This window comes from Bos indicus x Bos taurus, chromosome 29, assembly GCF_003369695.1.
Source record: "Bos indicus x Bos taurus breed Angus x Brahman F1 hybrid chromosome 29, Bos_hybrid_MaternalHap_v2.0, whole genome shotgun sequence".
NCBI lineage: Eukaryota > Metazoa > Chordata > Mammalia > Artiodactyla > Bovidae > Bos > Bos indicus x Bos taurus.
In genome coordinates, this window is record NC_040104.1 from 26,194,422 (window position 1) to 26,217,123 (window position 22,702).

General features: G+C 46.2%; 1 protein-coding gene across 11 annotated transcripts in view; it reads left to right on the forward strand.

Moving 5' to 3' along the window:
- The window catches only part of NAV2 (neuron navigator 2), a 796,404-nt gene that overhangs the window by 602,409 nt on the left and 171,293 nt on the right, over positions 1 to 22,702 (forward strand). For 10 of the 11 annotated variants that reach the window (XM_027531913.1, XM_027531909.1, XM_027531911.1 and 7 more), the window contains 2 exons: positions 16,298 to 17,393; positions 22,328 to 22,440. In XM_027531913.1, coding sequence (XP_027387714.1) covers positions 16,298 to 17,393; positions 22,328 to 22,440 — 1,209 coding nt within the window. Of the gene's footprint in view, positions 1 to 14,992; positions 15,165 to 16,297; positions 17,394 to 22,327; positions 22,441 to 22,702 lie in introns of those variants that run through there. The other variant, XM_027531917.1, reaches the window with a different exon arrangement.

Genomic DNA, 22,702 nt, shown 5'->3' on the forward strand with positions numbered 1-22,702 from the left:
TTGTGTGTGAATCAAATAAATCATTAATTAAATGAATTAGGTGAATGAAATTATTGGGTGGGCCCAAAAGTTCATTTGGGCTGTGAAACCCCAAACAAACTTTTGGGCCCACCCAATATTGCATGAACTTAGTACAATATCTGGCACTTGGTTAGCACTCAGTGAATGGTAGTTAGGGACATTAGTTCTGTTTCTACTTATGAATAAGCTGAAGTTCAACCAAACTAAATGACTAGGTCAAGGTTATGAAATTGGATTTGACCCCATTCATTAAATTCTGTCCGGCGTGATTCTAAGGGTGCTGTTGAGTAGCACAGAGCAGAATAAAACAACTACTTTCCCATTCTTGCTACTGCATCACGATTCTCTTGTTCTGAAAAAATGTCTCAACTTTACAGCAGAGTTACTAGATTTATCTAAATGAGTGCTCCACTTACAAAAACTGAAGTCTCTGCCCCCAGCTTGTCACAGCTAGACCTGCTGTATAGAACTAAATAGACACCTGGAGGAAATCACTTCCCGATTTGGGTGAATAAAGCTGATGAGCAGTCTTTAGGGACATTTTCTGCCTCCATGGGTGTCTTTCCCCCCCACCCCCCAGAAGAAAAAAATCCATTTTTCCATTAAGAAGGCGACTGTCAGGTGCAAAGGCTCAGAAGTCGGTAGAGCTGGGCGTAGATCAGCGATGGCCACGAAGCCCCGGAATTATTTGATCTATCTGATACCACGTGTCTGCATACTTGGCAGAATCAGGATAAATGACTGCTTTTTTCCCCTCCTGTTCCTACATGTTGGGCATATACAATCATAGATAGTGAATAATAGTCCAATTCAGCTCTCAGTTTCTGCATTGATTCCCCTGGAGAAATATAATAAGTTAGTCCTTTGGTTGGTGGCTGATTTTGATTGGCAGAAAAGATAACAGCAAAAAGATTACATTTTGCCAGCATCCTAAATTCTGAAGAACAAAAGCCATACTTAAGTTATTGCCCAGCTGTTTGACATTCCCATTTTTTTTTTTTTAAAGAACCTCCTAGAGAGAAAAATTCTCTCTTTCCTCTGGGAAGGAGTTAAAGGTCAGAGAATTTCCATGTAGCATTTCTGAGAGCTGTTGACAGAAGAGTTGATGAAAATACCACTGTTTTATACCCAAAAAGGAGCATGTACTTTGACAGTCCAGTTTAGGGTCTCATGTTCAGGCACGTAGACTGGGAGTGTAGCCAAAGTGTGTGAACTTTGAAATAAAATTGCCTGGTGCTAATCTGTTTGATCTTGAGGCACTGAACACCTTGTCCTCAATTTCTCCATTGGCAAAGTGGAATCGTTATTATCTATCTCATTAGATTTTTAAGGTAAATGAAAAAAGTCAATACAATAAAAATGCTTTCTAGCATGGTGTCTGCATAAAGTGCAGACCTGTCAGTGTTGGCTATTATTCTTATTAATATAGGATTATTAACGTTGTTAAAGGTTTTTTTTCTAATGGAAACCTTTCGTCAAATAAAATCTTACACGTAAAGAGAGCTGCTCTGGTAGAAGTGGAGCAGAGAACATATAAAAGCAGATTGGCTCAGCTCCCCTTTTCCACAATTGCAGGGAACACTCCCTCCCCCGTCCACTCCCCTGCTTGGCCGTGGAGCCCCGAGGGCCCCCATCTTCCAAGCTGTCTGGGTCTTTGACCTCTCATTGTCCACAGAGCAGACCTGAGTCCCGGACCTGCCCTGACTGGGGTCACTGTAACCCTTTCTGATGGTTTGCTGTCAGTGGGCCAGAAAAGCAAAGAGAAAGGAAGCTACCTGAGTAAGAAGGTGTCTCCCATTTCTGCCTTTTCCCAGATCCTCTCTTCTCCAGGCTGAACGTCTCCATCATTTTGGCCACTCCTTGCTGAAAATGGTTCACGGTCATCCTCAGATTCTAGTCCTTATCCTGGGCAAGTTAAAAATTCCAGCATGTTGTAGTAAGATGAATTCTTTAATAGCTGGATGCCCGTCACCTGGGAAGCTAGTTAGGCCTTCAGCCGTTTGGAAGGGTCTCTCTGCAGAGATTCTGAACTGGGAGGTTTGGGGTAGGGACAGCAAAGCTGCTTAATTTAACAAGCCCCAGAGTCCTAAGTTCAATGCCAGCTATAACGTTTACTGATTGGGAGACCTCAGAGAAGTCATTACCTGACCAAGGATGTGTTCCTTTTTGCAGAAATGAGGGACTGAGGTAGTGATCTCTAAGAAGCCTGTCCAGGTCCAAAATCTAAAGTTTTCCCTGTTCTAGCTCTGGTCTGAGCTGTGCACAGCTGGGCGAGACCCTTACCTTGTTTGTTCTGAATGCCATCCCTGTGTTAATACAAGCCGAGATCACATCAGTTTTCGTGGCTGCCGTGTGTCAGGACTGAGCCATAGTGAGCCTGTGGATAGAAATCTTTTCTGACGTCCCCCTTCACAGCCATGACTGCTGCTTCCTGTTTTCATGTAGCCTTTTGACTTTAGTGCCAAGCCTTATCCTAATCCTTTTGAAATGAAAAGGAACAGGTACATTATTAAGGATATTTAGTGTTCAGAAATGCATGTCACTGCACAAATCTCATGATTGCATGAGAACATTCTGCAGTCTACTAGATTATAGCTTCCCAGGGGGTATAAAGACGCCTCTTCTCCCCTCTCCTGTGCGTAGCTCTCCTGGTTAGTGACTGTTACCTGTTGGACTGCTGTCTTGTCTGATTTGGGTTATGTACCTATCTTCTGCCCACCTCCATTAGGGCAGTTTACCAGAATACATCCTGTGATAAGGCTATTATTCCTTTAAGCTATCCCATAAGATCAGTTCTATGACAAAAATACATACAGGATTCATACTATCCTGTATCATTTTGGATATCCCCAGGGCAAGTGGGCATATTTAAGGCTCTGAGAAGTCCTAAGACAAGAACATTGATTGCTCTTTAGCCATCTGTTTTCTAAACTTACCTGAGCCGAGGGCCCCTCTCTCTGTTGCTGCCTGTTTGTACTGTCTGGTTTAATACTTGGTTTGGAGGCCCCTGTTTTAAAGAGCCCATCCCTTGCTCCAAGAAAAACCAAGAAGACTGGACCAGCATCTTAGGCAAGGAGAGCCTGTAACATTCTTTAGCCAGCTCTGTCTTGGGGGGCAGAGGTGGGAAGAGTGTATTTATAATAGCATACAACCATCGCGTTCTGCCAAGAGCTGTTAGCTGTGGATAGTGGCCTGCGAGAATGAGATTTGCCCCCATAAAGTGTTTATCGTCTCTGTGAAATTTCATACACCCTTAAAGCAAGGGAGAAGGCTTTCTACGGCCAGTTTTGTATGTTCTTATAGCCATATATGGTACAAGATAGAGAAATGGCTTGACAAATTAAAACAAAAGCTTTCTTCTGAAACATATTGCTTAGGATTTTGAACAAATAAGTTCAAGAGAGAGAAAAGAGTTGTTTTGAGGGTGATATGGCTTTAAGATGCGAAAGATAAAAATAGGACCGTTTTTTTTTTATTTTTAAAGAGATCTTCCTTTGAGTGTCAAGAGTCAAATGATTTGTCTCCTTACCCAGTGGAGTGGGAGGATTTACAAATATGCCTGGGGCATCTTTTGATGTAAAGGATATATGGGAGGGAGAGAAAGATTTTAAGAGTTTATTCTCTTTCTAAGGTGTTATTACCAGGTCAACCATAAGCCCAGTTGTATGTTAATATTTCCAGCAAGTTAACTTTTGTTAAGTTTTCCAGTTCTTTAAGGCAGTAAGTAGGATTTGAAAATGTACCTTGTGAAACTGGAGAAAATGTGGTAATAACTATGCAGGAAAATGGCACTCTCTTATAAGAAAATAAGACTCCTTTTAGCTCCATTTAGGGAAACAAATAACCTCTTTACCCATTTGGTGCTAGTGGTAAAGAACCCTCCTGCCAGTGCAGGAGACATGAGAGACACGAGTTCGATCCCTGGGTCGGGAAGATCCCCTGGAAGAGGAAATGGCAACCCACTCCAGTGTTCTTGCCTGGAGAATCCCATGGACAGAGGAGCCTGGGGGGCTACAGTCTATAGGGTTGCAAAGAGTTGGACACGACTGAAGTGACTTAGCACACATGCATGCATGCACGCACACCCATAGCTTCACTTGGTTTTACCCAAAGGAAGCCACTGAAGAGGAAGAATTACCTTGTCATACATTAAAACAGAACATAACTGTAATGGTGGCAACTGTCAAGGGCCTCTTCTTCTATTTCTTCTGGGGGGAGAGTCACAGAGGGGGAACTGGGAACAGAGTTGGCTTCAGGTCACTAGGAGAGTGCATTTTTACCTTCCACACATTTATTTTTGGTTACACCCTCATAAGGTACTGGCCTATTTGAACACAATCTCTTTGGTGACTTGGTATAGCAAAAATTTCACCATTCATGGGAGAAAAAGCATCACCAAGGATTCTAGTCTTCTGAGTCCACTTAGCTGTAAGAGAAAACTGGCAGGGTTAGCCAAGAGGGATAAGTGAGGCATGCCTGGTTTTTAACTTGGAGCCATATGGAGGGATTCAGTGTGGGTGATCATTGTCATTTGTTTATTAACATCTGGGCACCCGTCACTGCACCACTTATGCTAAGTGAAACAGGTCAGTCATAAAAGGGACCAAGGCATGAATTTCCAACAAGCATTTCTGGGACCTGGCACATCAGTTATTCTTTTAAGCTAAGTGTGACCACTCACTGCAACATGGGGCAGCAAGGGTTAGGACCCCAGAGAAGGCCTGGCAGAGCCTTCTGCATCTTTAGATGAAAAGAGATGGCTTCTGGTTTCTGGAGGTTTCCTAGAAGAAACAGACTGGGGGGGATATGTCTAGGTAGGGATATGGGGCAGTGAGGGGGGCAAGGAAGTACTGCAGTCAGAAGCTTCATCAAGGAGTCAGTGATGGCCCATGTGAGGAGGAAAAAGCCTAGTGGTGTAATTTGCTGCAGTTTCTTCAGAAGGATCACTCTTCTTTGAAGTAGATGTTATTTTTTCCAAGGTAGAATAAAGTAATACTTGTAAAGCAATCAAAATTATGTACTTTTGTGTGATGCGTTAACCATCAAACTGACAGAGAAACTTTAACAAATATTTATTGAGCTCTTATTGTGTGCCGCTGCAGTCCACAGGATCACAGAGAGTTGGACACGTCTGAGCCACTGAGCAACAAATTGTGTGCCAGACCCTGTGCTAAAACCACTGGAAGTAGAAGGAGTAAACCCCTCATCTATTTAGGCTGTGGTGATCAGAATTCTGTTACTTGGACCCAATTACAGACTTCTTTGTGTGTGTGTGTGTGTGAAAATTCCTGCCTTCTCCCTAGACCCTAAACACCTTTCTACCTACTGTCTCTATGAATTCAGCTTTTCAAGGGCCTCTTATAAGTAGAATCAAATGGTATTTGCCTTCTGTGACTTGTGTAACATCTTCAAGGTTCATCCCTGTTGTCAGTTCAGTTCAATCACTCAGTCGTGTCTGGCTCTTTGCGTGACCCATGGACTGCAGCACTCCAGGCTTCCCTGTCCATCACCAACTCCCAGAGCTTGCTCAAAATCATGTCCATTGAGTTGGTGATAACATCCATCCACCCATCTCATCCTCTGTCGTCCCCTTCTTCTGCCTTCAGTCTTTCCCAACATCAGGGTCTTTTCCAGTGAGTCAGTTCTTCGAATCAGGTGGCCAAAGTATTGGAGCTTCAGCTTCAGCATCAGTTCTTCCAATGAATATTCAGGACTAATTTCCTTTAGGATTGACTGGTTTGATCTCCTTGCAGTCCAAGTGACTCTCAAGAGTCTTCTCTAACATCACACAAAGTTCAAAAGCATCAGTTCTTTGGTGCTCAGCTTTCTTTATGGTCCAAGTCTCACATCCATACATGACTACTGGAAAAACCACAGCTTTGACTAGACAGACCTTTGTTGGCAAAGTAATGTCTCTGCTTTTCTCTACTTCCGCCCTTACGTTGAATGTTTCTGAATTTGGAAGGGAGTTAAAGGGATGGGGGTGGAGGAAGGGAAGCCCAGGTGGAAGATTGACTGGTTTGATCTTCTTGCTATCCAAGGGACTCTTGAGTCTTCTCCAACACCACAGTTTTCCAAATTTGCTGACATATTGAGTACAGCACTTTCACAGCATCATCTTTTAGGATTTGAAATAGCTCAGCTGAAATTCCATCACCTCCACTAGCTTTGTTTGTAGTGATGCTTCCTAAGGCCCACTTGAGTTCACACTGCAGGATGTCTGGTTCTACATGAGTGGTCACGGCATCGTAATTATCTGGGTCATTAAGATCTTTTTTGTGTAGTTCTTCTGTGTATTCTTACCACCTCTTCTTAATATCTTTTGCTTCTGTTAGGTTCATACCATTTCTGTCCTTTATTGTGCCCATCTTTGCATGAAATGTTCCCTTGGTATTTCTGATTTCCTTGAAGAGATCTCTAGTCTTTCCCATTCTATTGTTTTCCTCTATTTCATTGCACTGATCACTTAGGAAGGCTTTCTTATCTCTCCTTTCTATTCTTTGGAACTCTGCATTCAGATGGATATATCTTTCCTTTTCTCCTTTGCCTTCCACTTCTCTTCTTTTCTCAGCTATTTGTAAGACCTCCTGAGACAACCATTTTGTCTTTTTGCATTTCTTTTTCTTGGGGATGGTCTTGATCACTGCCTCCTGTACAACATCAGGAATCTCCGTCCATAGTTCTTCACGCAGTCTGTCTATCAGATCTAATCCCTTGAATCTATTTGTCACTTTCAGTGTATAATCATAAGGGATTTGTCATACCTGAATGGTCTAGTGGTTTTCCCTACTTTATTCAGTTTAAGTCTGAATTTGGCAATAAGGAGTTCATGATCTGAGCCAGTCAGCTCCCAGTCTTGTTTTTGCTGACTGAATAGAGCTTCTCCATCTTTGGCTGCAAAGAATATAATCAATCTGACTTCAGTATTGACCATCTGGTGATGTCCATGTGTAGAGTCGTCTCTTGTGTTGTTGGAAGAGGGTGTTTGCTATGACCAGTGCATTTTCTTGGCAAAAGTCTGTTAGCCTTTGCTCCAGGTATCTCTTGACTTCCTGGTTTTGCATTCTAGTTCCCTATGATGAAAAAGACATCTTTTTTTTTTTTTTTGGTGTTACTTCTAGAAGTTCTTATACAACTTCATAGAACCATTCAACTTCAACTTCCTCAGCATTAGTGGTTGGGGCATAGACTTGGATTACTTTGCTGTTGAATGGTTTGCCTTAGAAATGAGCCGAGACCATTCTGTTGTTTTTGAGATTGCACCCAAGTACTGCATTTTGGACTCTTCTGTTGACTGTGAGTGCCACTCCATTTATTCTAAGGGATTCTTGCCCACAGCAGCAGATATGTTCGCTCTTGTCATCTCCTGTTTGACCACTTCCAATTTGCCTTGACTCTTGGGCCTAACATTGCAGATTCCTGTGCAATATTGTTCTTTACAGTATCGGACTTTACTTTCATCACCAGTCACATCCACAGCTTGTGGTTGTTTTTGCTTTGGCTCTATCTCTTCATTCTTTCTGGAGCTATTTCTGTAATCTTCTCCAGTAGCATATTGAGCACCTACCAACCTGGGGAGTTCATCTTTCAGTGTCATATCATTTTGCCTTTTCATACTGTTCATGGGGTTCTCAAGGCAAGAATACTGAAGTGGTTTGCCATTCCCTTCTCCAGTGGACCACATTTTGTCAGAACTCTTCACCATGACCCATCTGTCTTGGGTGGCCCTGCACAGCCTGGCTCATAGTTTCACTGAGTTAGACAAAGCTGTGATCCAAGTGATCAGTTTGGTTAGTTTTCTGTAATTGTGGTTTCCATTCTGTCTGCCTTCTGATGGATAAGGATAAGGGGCTTGTAGAAGCTTCCTAATGGAAGGGACATCCCTATTATTGCAGGTGTCAGAATTTCCTTCCTTTTGAAGGCTGAATTTAATACTCCATTGTATGTGTGTGTGTGTGTGTGTGTGTATAAAGAAAGAGACATTGATATATCTCACACTTAGATGATTCATTCATTCATCCAAACAGTATCCATTGTTTATGCATTGATAGACATTTGGGTTGCTTCTGCCTTTTGACTATTGTGAATAATGTTGCTAGGAACCTGGGTTTACAAATGTCTGTTTAAGTTCCTCCTTTCACCTCGTTCAGGTATATACTCAGGAGTGGAACTGGTAGGACATATTCTATGTTTAATTTTTTGAGGAACTGCCATTGTGTTTTCTACAATGGCTGCACAATCTTCCGTTCTCACAGTAATGCACGAGAGTTCCAATTTCTCAGCATCCTCAGAAACACTTGCTGTTTTCTTTTTTTAAAAAATAATAGCCATCTTAATTGGTATGGAGTGGTATCCTCCTGTGGTTTTGGTTTGTGTTCCCCGATGACTAGTGATGTTGAACATCTTTCTGTGTGTGTATTGGTCAATCGTATATATTCTTTGGAGAAATGTCTGTTTAAGTCCTTTACCCATTTTTATATCATGTTGTTGTTGAGTTATATGAGTTCTCTATATATTCTGGATATCCGATGTATGATTTGCAGCTATTACCACTCATAGGTTGTTTTTGCATTCTGTTGATTATGTCCTTTAATGCAGAAAAGTTTTTTTTAACTTTGATGAAGTTCAGCTTACTTGTTTTTTTGCTCCTGCTTTTTGTGTCATATCCAAGAAATCACTGCCAAAATTAGTGTCATGAAGTTTTTGCCCTGTGTTTTTCCCGTAAGAGTTTTATAGTTTTAACTCATACATTTAAGTCTGATCCATCTTAGGTTAATTTTTTAATATGGTATAAGGTATGAACCTAGCTTCATTTTTTTGCATGTGAACATCTAGTTTTCCCAGAAAATATGTTGAAAAGATGACCTTTACCCCATTGAATATTCTTGAAAATTATTTGACCGTATACGCAAAGGTTTATGTCTGGTGGCTCTTGTCCATTGGTCTATATGATTGCCTTTGTCAGTATTGCAGTGATGGCTTTGTAGAAAGGCTTGAAATCAGAAAGTATGAGACCTCCAACTTCGTTCTTTTTCAGAATTACTTTGTCTACTCAGAGTCCCTTGAGATTCCACATGAATTTTTGTATGGATTTTTCTATTTCAACAAAAACATCATTGGGATTTTTATTAGGGACTAACTTAACAGAGGAACTTTAAATAAAATATTTGTTTATATAAATCATCATTCTTATTCTAACTTGGATGTTGGGAGCCTATGGAATTGTAGACACAAAATGATCCTTAGAAAATATGGATTCAGAGCCCAGCTCCTTCTACTCCATGCCTTTCCCCTCTCTGACCACTTTTCTTGGCAATTCTCTTGACCCCTTTCTCCATCTTTCTGTACCTCCAAGGCTCCTCTCCAGGGAGGAGTTGGAGAGAAACTATATTCGTGCCCAGGCCTTTAATATTAGACATTGATTACAGCAGTATTGAGAAGGCTTCTCAGGCCAGGCTGCAGAAATCCTGCAGAACCACTAAGTGGATTGAGCGAGATCCACTTACGTGTCCCTCTGTGGTCTGGTGGCTAACATGGTTGTAGAGAAACTAACAAGAGCAACTCTGAAAGTAATCTCCAGCCTGTGTGGCTAGAGTCCATGCACTTAACAACAAACTAGCAAACTAGCAAACAAACAAAACTGGTTTCAGTTATCCTAACAAATTTGTATACTCAACACTGACATCTTAACAAATTATAGGAAATTGTATAGGCCCAATATATAGGCCCAAAATTATAGGCCCAATGGTCAGACCTTTTCCTGAAGATTCAGGCTAGACCCAACCTCTGAGCAGGTTTAAAATCACAGTAGGGTGACAGGAACTAAGATCAGCTGGCCTAGATTGTGCTCCCTGGGTGCCTGTTGCCCCAGCCAGACCACCAACATCTCCCTAACTAGGAAGCTGGGGACAGAAGGGACCAGGGGCCACTGCTGGTCCTCGTGGAGGAAGAGAGGAAGAAATACTTGTTTATCTGCCTTGGACAGTATTTTCATTTAGAAAGTGTTTTGGTTACTGTCAGGGAAGGTTAAAGGCTGGTTGCCAGAAAAACCAAATTTTCCCTTACCCACAGGAGGATTCATGCTCTCCTTAAACTCTTTTCTTCAAAAAGCCTTTTCTCTTCTTCAAAGCCCTCCTGTTTCTGCAGCATTTCAAATGAGACTTTTCCTTTTTGCGGTGGTTTGTCAGTTGGTGGTGGGTGAACCTGGTGAGCTGGCCTTTTAAAGCTGAGATCAGACCACGGGGCGTGGTTCACAAACTCTGTTCGGGGGCCCTGTGATCAGCATTCCAAGTGCAAACTAGGGGACTTCCTTGCTGGTCCAGTGGCTAAGACTCCATGCTCCTAATGTAGGGGGCCTGGGTTCGATCCCTGGTCAGGGAACTGGATCCCACATGCCTCAACAAAGAGTTCTGCTGCAACTCAGACCTGGTGTAGCAAAACATAAAATACAAACTAGGGCAGAATTTACCAACATCTATTACATATAATAAGTCATGGAATTTTGCATATGGATATTTGGGATGTTTATTGGGCATGATGTAATGTATTATTCTTATTATATTTAGTAGTCTGAAACTTAAGCCCATTATCCTTAGAATTACTTTTGGCACAAAGACCTGATTATGTTCCCAGATCTGACCAATTCCCAGCAAAATGTCATGCTAAACAAATACATATAAATAAATAAAGCTCTAACAGTAGCCATTTCAGATTAGTTTTAAACCTAGTCCTTTTTGGGGCCTTCCGCCCTGTGGCTCAGACGGTAAAGCATCTGCCTATAATGCAGGAGACCCGGGTTCAATCCCTGAGTTGGGAAGATCTCCTGAAGAAGACAATGGCAACCCACTCCAGTATTCTTGCCTGGAAAATACCATGGACGGAGGAGCCTGGTAGGGCTACAGTCCATGGGGTCGCAAAGAGTTGGACACCACTGAGCAACTTCACTTTCCTTTTGATTGATTGCATTTATCAAAAGAATAGATTGAGTATGAAATAAATATTTTAAAAATAGTTATATATTTTACATATAAAATCAGTATTTCTGATTTAATGAAGCAGTGTTTCCCCAACTTTAGTCTTTCACAAGCTTGCTGTGCGAGTCTTGCCAAATCAGTAAACTGCTTGTGTTTTTATTTGTTTCATAGTTTCCTTAAATCAACTCAAATTAAATCTGCGTCTGAACCGTCCCATGAAACTGCTGATTTATATGTGAACTGCTTGTCTTTTATGATATGCAGCAGATAAATAGGTAACTTTTAAAATATAAACATGTGAATCCATGTGTCATCAGAAGTGTTCATCTCACTTCCTTCCGTGGACCACATACCATTGTTGGGAGAATGCTGGTGGTCAGAGCATTTCTTTCATGCTTTCTTCCTTTCTCTCTCTAGAGTTATTAGAGAGAGAAGTGTTCTTAATTTTAAAGGACTCACCCCACCCTCTCTCTCCCTCATTTGTCTTCCTGGAACACCAGATTTTAATTCACTAGCAGCTCATCCAAGGTTGAGTATTTCTTGGGCCTTTCCTGGCGGTCCAGTGGTCCAGGGCACAGGGGCGTGGGTTTGATACCTGGTCAGGACACTAAGATCCTGCATGCCACATGGCCAAAATAAATAAAAGTTTGAGTATACCTTGACCCGGCCCATTTTCTGCATTTACTGGTAAGGGAAATGATTGAAGTTAAAGACACACCTGTATGTCATAGCAGGCGGTAACCATAGAACTTAGCAAGTGAGCCTAGCTGTGTTCTTGGGGCCCAGCCTCTCCAGGCCTCTTGGAGACTCACTGAGATTCAAATGGAAGCAGAGCTGAAAGGACTCTAGAGAAAAGCCTACCCTCTTACAAATGGGGGATGGAGGGGCGGAGTGGTATACCTCAGCTGGTATCACACTGGCCACTTTGCCTGCCTCCCCGGGCCTCTCCTGCATTTATCTCACACACTCAGAAGCCTGGTAGGAATCACAGAAGCCTAGTGTTAGAAATGGCTGCTTTCCACCTCAGCCAAGGTCTGAGGTCACAGGTGTGATACCCCAGGAATGACAGAAATGTGTCCAGTTCACCTGCACAAGACCACTCATGACCTGGAGCCCCTTCAGTGTTTAGGGGAAGAGATGGTGAAGGACAGGGCAGTCTGGCATACTGCTGTCCACGGGGTCACAAAACGCCGGACACGACTGAGCGACTGAACAACAGCAGCAACTGGCTGTGACCTAATTCTAAAGTATTGATGGTCTGATGGTGCTCTGGTGCCCAGTAGCCCTACTCAGGGAACTTCTGTTCCAGAAACCAAATTCAGAACCATCCCCTCGGACTATGTCTTACAGCTATAATGAGCAGCCTTGAAATGTCCCCAAGATCCTATAACAAGGGGAACCCAGGCAAAATGCCAAGTGGAAATTCTGAAGCTCTGAGTCCTAATCCTGAGTTTGGACTGAAAGGTTGTAATAAAACCCTAATGACTGATCACAGATTTTGAGTCTCTCTTGCCTTAAGTGTGACTTGCAAATGTTACAACTACCCACCAACAATTCAGAAACCATTTAGTATTTTCTATGCTCTGGCAGGCTTAGGGAAACAAGGATGTATGGGGGCAGGTCTCTGCTCTGGAGGGATTCACAGACCAGGGGAACAAGCAAACCCATAGCGCCTCCTCCATGAAGCTCTCCCAGAGTCTCTGGGGAGAATCAGGAGATCCCAATCCTCGGGTCTCCCGGAACTATGTGCCACCCTCTACAGCCTTGACATTGCTTCTGTGCTCTGTTTTGAGGTCTGCTGCCTCTTTGAACAGTGAGTTCCTAAAGGCCAGGGGCTATATTCCCAGTGCCTGGTGTAAGTAGGTGGCCCTCCAAATGCTTTTATAAAAAGGGAAGTTTGGACAGTGTCCTGGAGAAGGAGAGTAGGTAAAAATACCAGGTGATGATGCAATGAACCGGTAGTTCATTCAGCCCGAGGGTCTCAGGGAGCTTGACAAAGGATGAAGGCATTGAGCTGGGGTTTGAAAGACAGGAGTTTCTGGGAGCCATCTGGGGACAGCCTGGGAAGTGACGATGCATCCGTCATGTGAGCCCCTTCTTGCACCTGGCAGCCTTCCTGAAGGAAACACACGTCTTTGATTGGCCTACACATTTCTCTTAGACAAGTCAGGTGTTTGGTTAACTCTGGATCAGTCTCTAACTGGTTCGTAACAACTGATTGCTAGCTGTGCATGTTAAGATTTAAAATTACACAGAAATGCTAGGCAGGGGCATTTCTTGTCCAAATTATTTCAGGCGAGCTTTGTAAGAGTTCCAGGGAATGTGTGGGAGCAGAGAAGTCACAGTGATGCATGTGCTTCTGCTCAGTAGGGAGTAGTTCTGAAACTTCTTTAGAAAAGAAGAGCAAACCTCTGATCCCGATTTGCTGTAGCTCCTATAAGGACATTGTTGCAATCTCCCATGCCCCACTCAAAACCCTTTTCTCTGGGACTTCTTTTCTACCAAGTGATAAAATGTATGTATTGATTATATGAATTATCTGTTCCTCCCCGCTAGAGTGTAACATCCATGAAGGCAGGGATCTCCGCGTTGTCATTGATGTATCCCAGTGCCTAGAAAAACGTGTGGCATATACTAGGCACTCATTAGATTTGTTTTTAATTTTTTAAAAATAATTATTTTGGCTGCCGTGGGTCTTCGTTGTGACACGTGGGCTCTTCATTGCTGTCCTCGGGCTTTCTCTGGTTGTGGCAAACGGGGGCTACTCTCTAGCTGCGATGTGCGGGCTGCTCATTGCAGTGTCCTCTTATGTTGTGGAGCACAAACCCTGGGGCATGGGGGCTTCAGAAGTGCGGCAGGAGGGCTCTCTAGCTGTGGCTCAAGTTTAGTTGCCCCACCGCATGTGGGATCGTAGTTCCCAGACCACGGAGGGAACCCGTGTCCCCTGCATTGGCAGAGGGATTCTTAACTACTGGGCCACCAGGGACGACCCATCTTTGAATGTTGATATCAATGAATTTACTGAATATATGAATGAATATACTGAATGTACGAATGAATGAATATTTCTGCCTCAGATCTGAGCCCAAGTAAAGGGAAGGACAGCAGTCCTGAGAGGGTAGAACTCGCGATTGGAGGGTCACTGCTGCCCTCCAGAGAGCTGGCCTCCGTGGCATAGGCTGCCTCCTATCCAGTGGCTGGGCTGGTTTGTCCCCCACCATGGATGTCGTGAATATACTCAAGCAGTAGATGAGGTAGATGCCCTGAAGTCCTCTGGTCATCTAAGTGGCTGTCATTTAGTGTTCTTTATCGCGGGAGGTAGCTGGGATGCAGTCCCAAAGAGCACTGTGTTGCGAGACCTGAGCCCAAATCCCACACTGGACCATCTCCTGTGGTGTGATGGAGGGTCAGTCATAGCCCTCTCCAAGCCTCAGTCTCCCCATTCTTCAGACGGGGGCAGTGAGCCCCTCTTCTCAGAGTGCCTAGCACGATACCTCCTGAGGCCAGGAGGCCCTCCATGAGCAGCGTGTCCCACTCGAGGAGACCCTCCGAGGGGCTGGCGGTGTGGGTGGGTTCCGCAAGCCTGTTTCCCAGCCAGTCCCCAAGCTCTCCCCAGGAAAAGATCCAGCAATGCGCCGTGCGTTTTGTAAGGGAGGATCGCACAGCAGCCCCTGCTCCAAACCCGAATCCCTGGGAAGTCAGGAAGATGTATGTGTTTTAAAACATTGGGAGGTCTGCGTTGGATCACCCCGGAGCTGCGGCTTCCCGCCGCACCGCCCCCCCTCCCCCGGAGCAGCTGAGAGGGAAGGGAGGCCAGTTCGTCTGCCGGGAGTGCTCCCGGCTCGTGTCCCACAAGGGGCTGCCTTCGCTCGGCTTTGGCGGCCGTTGACTTTTAAATCATAAAAAGCCGCTCTTATACACAGTTTACTCTGCTGCTCGAAGGCGGTGGAACGTAGGTATTTAAAAAGGGGAAAAAAAAAAAAAAAAGAGCAGAAGAAGCAGCCGTTAATCCCGCCAGGCTTCTGGGCACTGGAGCAGTTGCGGATGACAAAAGTTAATTAGAAACATGAGCAGTTTAACCGAAAACACTTGTGACAATCGGAAGGACAGCCTCTCGCGTTGGAGAAGTTTTCTTAGGGAATCGTTGCGGGAGAAAGTGACTGCGGCCGGGTAAGTCGTGTCCCTGTGACTTTGCAAGTGCGGGGGACGGGCTCTTTGGGGGCCGAGGTGCTGCACCCTGTCTGCGCTGGGCAGGCGTGGTCGTGGGTGGGCGCGGGGATGGGCTCACAGCTGTGTCCCGGCCCCCTTCCCTCTGACAGCTGTCCCTACGTGGAGGATGGCGCTGTGTGGCTTTGCCTGCTGCCTGAGCAAGGGAGCTCTGACGTTCAGGTCATCAATCTAGGCTGCCTCGGTGCCTAGCAGAGTGCCAGTTTGGAACCTGCCCGTCTCCGAATAATTCCAGTTCTAATTTGGAAATGTTTTGAGGCTTTTCTGAGAAAAGGGGCTGGCTGGGAAACTACACCCTGTGTGCCAAGGGGGAAGCCTTGACTTTCAGATAACCTGCGTGTTTTCCTGCTGACGGTGAAGCCTCGTGCTCAGTTCATACTCTTAAGCTCGAAAGCCTTTTTTTAAACTCCAGCCTGCACCACATTGGTAACTCTTTTAAAAGTGCCAACATAGGGAAAACGTATATGCTTTGATGGGATTTAGCAATTTCTGTGGGTAATTACGTCTGTCAAGATTATCCTTGGTTTCTCTTTTTTCTGGATTTTTTTTTTTTTTGGAATCTGTTCTGTGTTAATGTCTCTGGTACATTGTTTACTTAAAGTTGGATAATCCTCCATTGTTTGTCTCTGATACATTGTTTTCTTAAAGTTGGATAATCCTCCATTGTTTCCCTTTAGTTGGATAACGGGGTTATGGGTTGAATCATTCAAGACAGGAGATATTTCTTGTACCATTCCCGCACAATCAGTGGTGGTGTGGATTTTTGTTTGTTTTCCCATGAAGTGTGTGCTTAATTGTGCCACATGCATGTGGATGTTAAGGTCGGTGTGCATTCACATAGCATACGCCAAAATGTGGGGGGTGGGTGGGGGGGAGGGGGGGAGGAGGGGATGTGAACAGTGCTTGATGGAGCGTGGGAGAAAGTCAAGGTGGAATTTAAATTGAGACACAGGTAGTGGAGCTGCGTGGCATCCGGGTTGGAGCGATCGGCCGCCCAGCCGTGGCCGACGCCCTCTCGTGATGAGTGCAGGTCCATGCATGTAACTCAGGTCTCCCTCTCTTCCCCGTCTCCGCAGAGCCTTTGGCGAGCCCTGCATCCTCCCACCCCGCAATGAGCGAAGATGCGCCCGCTGCTTTGGAGGGAGGCGGCGGGTGTGGCCCTGCTAGCTGCGGCGCCTCCTCGGCCATCCCCCAGCCCGGCTCGGCCTCCAAGCCCTGGCGCAGCAAGTCGGTCAGCGTGAAGCACAGCGCCGCGGCCGCCGCGCTCTCCGTCAAGCCGCCCACGCCGGAGCCCCCCCGGCCCGCCCCTGAAGCCCTGAAGCCGGCCCCCAACAATCAGAGGTCCATGCTGGAAAAACTAAAACTTTTCAACAGCAAGGGGGCTTCCAAGGCGGGCGAGGGCCCGGGGTCGCGGGACACGAGCTGCGAGCGGCTGGAGATCCTGCCCAGCTTCGAGGAGAGCGAAGAGATGGAGGCGGGCGGACGCCCGCTGTCCGCGGCCGGTCCCCCGTCCAACAGCCCCAAGATCGCCCTCAAGGGCATCGCCCAGAGGACTTTCAGCCGGGCGCTGACCAACAAGAAGAGCTCCCCGAAAGGCAGTGAGAAGGAAAAGGAGAAACAACAGCGTGAGAAGGAGAAAAGCAAGGACCTCACCAAGAGAGCCTCGGTGACAGAGAGGCCGGACCTCAGAGAGGGGCCGAGAGAAGACCCCAGCGGGGCCGCCCTGACCGAGATGCCCAAAAAGTCCTCCAAGATCGCCAGCTTCATCCCCAAAGGGGGGAAGCTCAACAGTGCCAAGAAGGAGGCCCCGGCCCCTTCCCACAGCGGGATACCAAAACCAGGGATGAAGAGCGTGCCTGGGAAATCCCCAAGTGCCCCCACGCCTTCCAAGGACGGGGAGCGAGCCCGGGGTGGGAAGCCGAGCTCGGGGCTCCCCCAGCAGAAGCCCCCGCTGGACGGCAGGCACTCCAGCTCCTCCTCCAGCCTGGCATCCTCGGAAGGAAAAGGCCCCGGAGGGACCGGCCTGAACCACAGCATCAGCAGCCAGACTGTCAGTGCGTCCGTGGGGACCACCCAGACCACAGGAAGCAATACTGTCAGTGTCCAGCTACCTCAGCCCCAGCAGCAATACAGCCACCCCAACACTGCCACCGTGGCGCCTTTCCTGTACAGGTAGGAGCAGCTGCCCCCCTCCCCGGCCCTGCCCAGCCCTGGGCAAGGGGTCTTCGGGGGCAGGGGTCTTCCGGGAACATTGAGGCTGACAGCTCAGGGGCCCCGTGATCAGCTCCTGATAGAGACATATGTGGTGTGCTTGAGGGACAGTTAATTCAGTGTGGCTGGGGCGTGGGGGTAGGTTAGAAAGCTAAAGATAGGAAGGAAAATGTGAGTGATCCTAAGATGCAGAGGAGTGGCCCAGGCACACGGGGACCCAGGGACTTGGCAGAAGCAGCCTGAACAATAGCTAGGAGGGTGGTTTGGTTTCACTTGACAGGCTCCGAGGTCAGTCCTAAAGCATCCTGAATGTACTCTAAACGATGAAACACAAAACCACCTTGCTGCGCAACTGAGACTTCTCACAGAGAGGCTCACCTTGAACTTCCAGAACCTCAGTTTGTTACCCCGTTGCATGTATTTTTTTTTCTTTTCTTCTAAAAAATTTTTTTTATTTTTATTTTTTGGCTATACTGTGTGGATTGTGAATTCCCCAACCAGGGATTAAATCCAGGCCACAGCCGTGAAAGCCCGGAATTCTAACCACTAGGCAACCAGGGAACTCAAATATTTTTTCAGTCCCTGCTACGTGCTGGGATTTTTCAGAGGGGAGAACAGGATGAGGAAGAAGGGTAACCATAAGGAAGGACTAGTTCTAGAAGGACCAGAGAACTTGGGTTGTATTTGGGGTGACAAGCCTGAGTGTTTCCACGGTCAGTCCCTCTGCCTGTCTCTGATGGCACATCCAGGGGACCACAGGAGACCACGGGGAGCCCGGTGCTGTTGTTCTGGGTGTTGTGGCCTGTGAGAGCCTCTGGTTACACCACGCACCTGTACAGGATGGGGGACATCGTCTCTGTGTGATGCTTGATTCTTGCGATGAGTCCTGTCTGGGCAGATGGAAGCCACCCAGCCCTGCTCTTGGGGGTCCCAGAGCCCTGTTCACAGTGCTCAGCTTGATCCTGTGCTCGAGACCTGCCAGGCAGTGGGCCACTCTGCACAGCTGAGTGATAACTAAGAGCCGTCTATAGCACCGAGGGGACCAATGGTTTAGTGTCACAGTCCAGGCTCTTCCTTTACAGCTTCTACGCAGCTTATACACACACACACACACACACACATATACCCATAGGCGTGAGTGCACATCATGGTCAGTCACACGTAAATAAGGACACAAGTACACACTCACACATGAAATGTGCATGCACCTATGCATGTATTCACACGTGTGTTCGCATACCTGTTCATATGCACAGACTCATGGCCATACTTTCCGCTTCCTCAGTCTGCATGGTTCCGCAGTGAATTAGATGTTTCTGCTCTCTCTGCCTGAGGTGAGTTCTAGTTCTGTTACCATTCCTGCCAAGAGTTGATAGGAAGACTGGTTCAAGCGATTGATTGCAGAGTCAAGCCCACAGCATCCAGCCCGTGAGGGAAGGTCAGGCTTCTGACGAGAAGCTGTTTCCTTTTCCTTGTTCACTCTCCCCTTCAGGGAGGGTCACACCAGATCTTTTTAAATGGGAGGTGGTCATCTTTGTATTAAATCAAGTCATCAGCTCGGCTAACAGTCCTGAGAAGGGTACCAAGGCTTAGATAATGATTCAGCACTGGTCTCCATGCTCAACTTTTTATACAACTGTTTTCTGATCGTGGAGGCAACTGAATTGCTTGCCGTGAAATTTTTATTATTGCGGTCACGTGGATAATCTTAAAGTCAGGCATATTCAGGCTGCTATTCCCAGATTTTTGATTTGCATTTTCAGAATTAAAATATGTGACAGTCTGATCACGGTCAATTCCACTCTCTCCGTTTTTTTTCCTGGCTGTAATCATTTGAAAGATTCTAAACCATTTAACCTCTATTTTTTTTCTTTTAATATTTCAAGATTTTTCTATGAGAGGAAAAGCTCTTAATGGTAAAGAGCTAAAGTCCAACAGATGGGAGGGAGAAAGCCTCCCGTGTGTTGAACCCAGAAGTTTGTGTTCACCCCGTGTGATGTCCTTGTTCCTCCTCTGAGGTGCCTTTCCTCTGGGTGAGCCTGGAAAGGGGCTGGAGAGAAGAGCCCTGGGATAGGAGTCAGGTTGCTTGACTTGGTCTTTTGTTCACTTGTGCGTCCCTGTGTGGCCTTGGGACCTGGCTGCAGGCACCGCTGCTGAGTGTGCACCACATGTGTGCAGAAACCCAGATCATTGGATCGTTCTCACAACTCCACGAGCTGGCTACCTTTTTTATCCCCATTTTTCCGATAAGCAAACTGAGGCCTAGAATAATTAAATAACTTGATCTACGTCAAAGAGCTGGTAGTCAGAAGAGCTCGTGCTTATAGCCAAGTCTCTCTACCTAGAGGGACCCAGTACTTAACCATGAAATAGTCTTGACTGTAAATCACTCCCTCGTGCTGAGCCTCATCTGTAAATTGAGGAGACAGGACTAGATCAGAGGATTTTAGAAAGTGGTTTAGACTCCATTTATGCTCCAGGTTCTCTCTCTCAAGTTTACAGCTCACTGTTTATTACTTAACAGTGCTCCCCCCAGAACCTCTCATGTTAATGATGTTACCAAGAGGAAAAGGAAAATAAATCATTTTTTTAAAAAAATCACTTGGAATGAACTATAGTTACCAATTCAGAAGACACACTGGACACCTCTGTTGCTTTATACTTCGCTAAGTGCTTTTGTGTGGCTTCACCTGTGAGTTTTGTAGCAGCCAGGGGAGGTCGCTGTTGTAATCCCATGTCCAGATAAGGGTCCCGCCTCTCTACAAGGTGCAGTGATTTCCTGAGATGTACGTGGCTATCAAGACTGCAGACTCCAGCCAGCTCCATGTTCAGACCTCCAAGTCCAATGCTCCTTCTCTTACCCGGAATCTTTCTAGACTTAAAAACTCATTTATCCATTCAGCACACCCTACCTGAGTGCCTGCTTAGCATATGAATTGGAGCAGTGTTCTTAAATGCCCACATCAAAAGAGCCAGTCTTAGCCTTCAGAGAGCTCTTAATCTAATGGAGGAAAAGTTTATTAATTAGATCTTACTGTAATAAGTAGACATCAGGAGAACAGAAACGCACAAGAGGTGGAGTCATCCGCTGGCCAAGAATTGGGGAAAGCTTCCAAACCAAGATGACACCGGGGCTGTGCCTTCAAGGCAGATCAGGAGCAAACTAAGGAAGAAAGAGGAAAAGAGCCTTCAGTCAAAGGGCACAGTGACTACAAAGACAAAATTGTGAAGGGCTGGGTATGAGCTGGGACTGGAGAGAAGCCACATGTGGGTGGAGCACAGGGCAGGGCCGTGTGTAAAGGCAGGAGCGCCAGGAGACGGGTTGGAAATGAAGGAGGAAGAATCCTGTGAAGTAGCGCATCCTCTATCACAATAAGGACTTTAGGTCTTATTCTGCGGGCAACGGAAAACCATTAGAGGCCTTTAATCAAAAGATGAAAGATCACATCAGGGTCACTGAGGTCAGTGGAGAATAGAATGGGGGGTGGACAAGACCTGGAAACAGTCTAAAACAGAGATCACAGTTCAGGTGCCTGCTTGGGCCCGCAGAGGTGATACCACAGAAGCAGCACCCTGAGTGGTTCAGGGTGAATGGGACTCCGGGAAAGGGATCCTCACGCCTCCCCAAAGGGGACCGCCACCACTTTTCACCAGCAGGTGGCGCCCTGCAAGAAAGTGAGCTCAGTCCTTCCAGACTTGCTTTTACTGAGAAAAGGACAGAAATCCAGATTTTTTTGGTGACCTCTCTCCAGTTTTAAATGTGGACATGAATTCAAAAGCTTTGAAAGATACTAGGCAGACCAGTAAGAATCATCCGTGGGCTGGTTTCTATATCTGGCTGTCATTTGTAAGCTCTATGGCTGGAGGCAATATACCTGTTCACCGGCCTGGGCAGAGATGATGAAAGCTTGGATTCTGGTCAAAAGAAGGAGAGGAACACAGAGAGCATGGAAATCCTTTAAATTCAGAGATGATGGGAATGGGGAACCGATGGCGTCAATAAGAAGGCAGAGGTTGGGGGGAGTGTAGATGGATGATGTGGGGCTTATCGGTACCTCCCCCACAGTCTGTTTTAGGCAATTCACATTCTTGGCAAACACTTTTTCATAGAGAGTGAAATCTGGTTGAATTAGCTGAGGATGCCGATGAATGAATAACATTACACCCAGGGTTATGTATCCGAATGTAATTATATTTGCCTGGCACGCCTGAATAAGCAGAGGTAATTGTGGCTAGAGCACATTGCTTGATTGTCTCGATTTGCTTGACAAATAAGGGCATGGAGAAGGTTTGGGGAAGTACAGATTTCAGTCAAGTGTTGAAATAATGATCAGTGAGACCTTTCATCTCAGGAGATCTGAGCTCTGAATCAGACCTGGAGGGCAAACACACCTGCTTGGCACCCACTCCTGGCCGGTTGTACAGTCACCTCTCCAGAGACAGCCGTGTCAGGAGGATCTGAGCGGGGGGTGGGGGTGGCGCACGGGGCTGCCAGTGGAATCATCTTCATGCTTGGCTTGCTGGCATCGCTGGTTACTTAGAAGTGGCTCTTTGGCACAGGTTAAATGATCCAAACCGTCGGGTACTTGCCAGCCTTTCGCTGGCTAGATCTAGCTCCCCAAAGGGGACGCAGAGACACGTTCCCCAGTGAAGGATTGCAGACCCTCCATTTGGGTGATGAATATTTCATCTTTTACACTTCGGTGGCTCTCTCTGTTTCTGGGACATCGCTCCATGTGCATCGATGAATTATTTAGAATCTGTCTGCTGGTCTGCTCTGTTCTAAAGCTTCTCACCAAAGGAGGGGCTCACAGGGGTTGTGATCAGAGCACAGTGGTCCAGATGGGGTAGTTACTGCTTGTGACAAGTATGTCTGCTCTGGTTTGTGTGTGAAGGTCCCAGACAGACACCGAAGGGAATGTTACTGCCGAATCCAGCTCAGGGGGTGTGACCATGGAGCCCAGCCACTACACCAAGAGTGGACAGCCTGCCTTGGAGGAACTCACTGGTGAGTACAGAGCCCTGGAACTTCCCTGTCTCGGGGAAGTGAGGCCTCCCAAGCAACCACCGCTGGAAGTGCTGAACCCAGCTCGTCGTGAAGTTGCTTCACTGTTGCTTTGATTGATGAGCCAGACTGATTTTCCGTCTTCCTGCTTCCTTTTTTTTCCCCTCTTCTCTCTCTCACTATTCCCTCCTTCCCAGACTATAAAAAGTCTTTTACCTGTTGGTGAATTCTGCTTTAAGCCATACTCCACCCCACTCATGTGGGG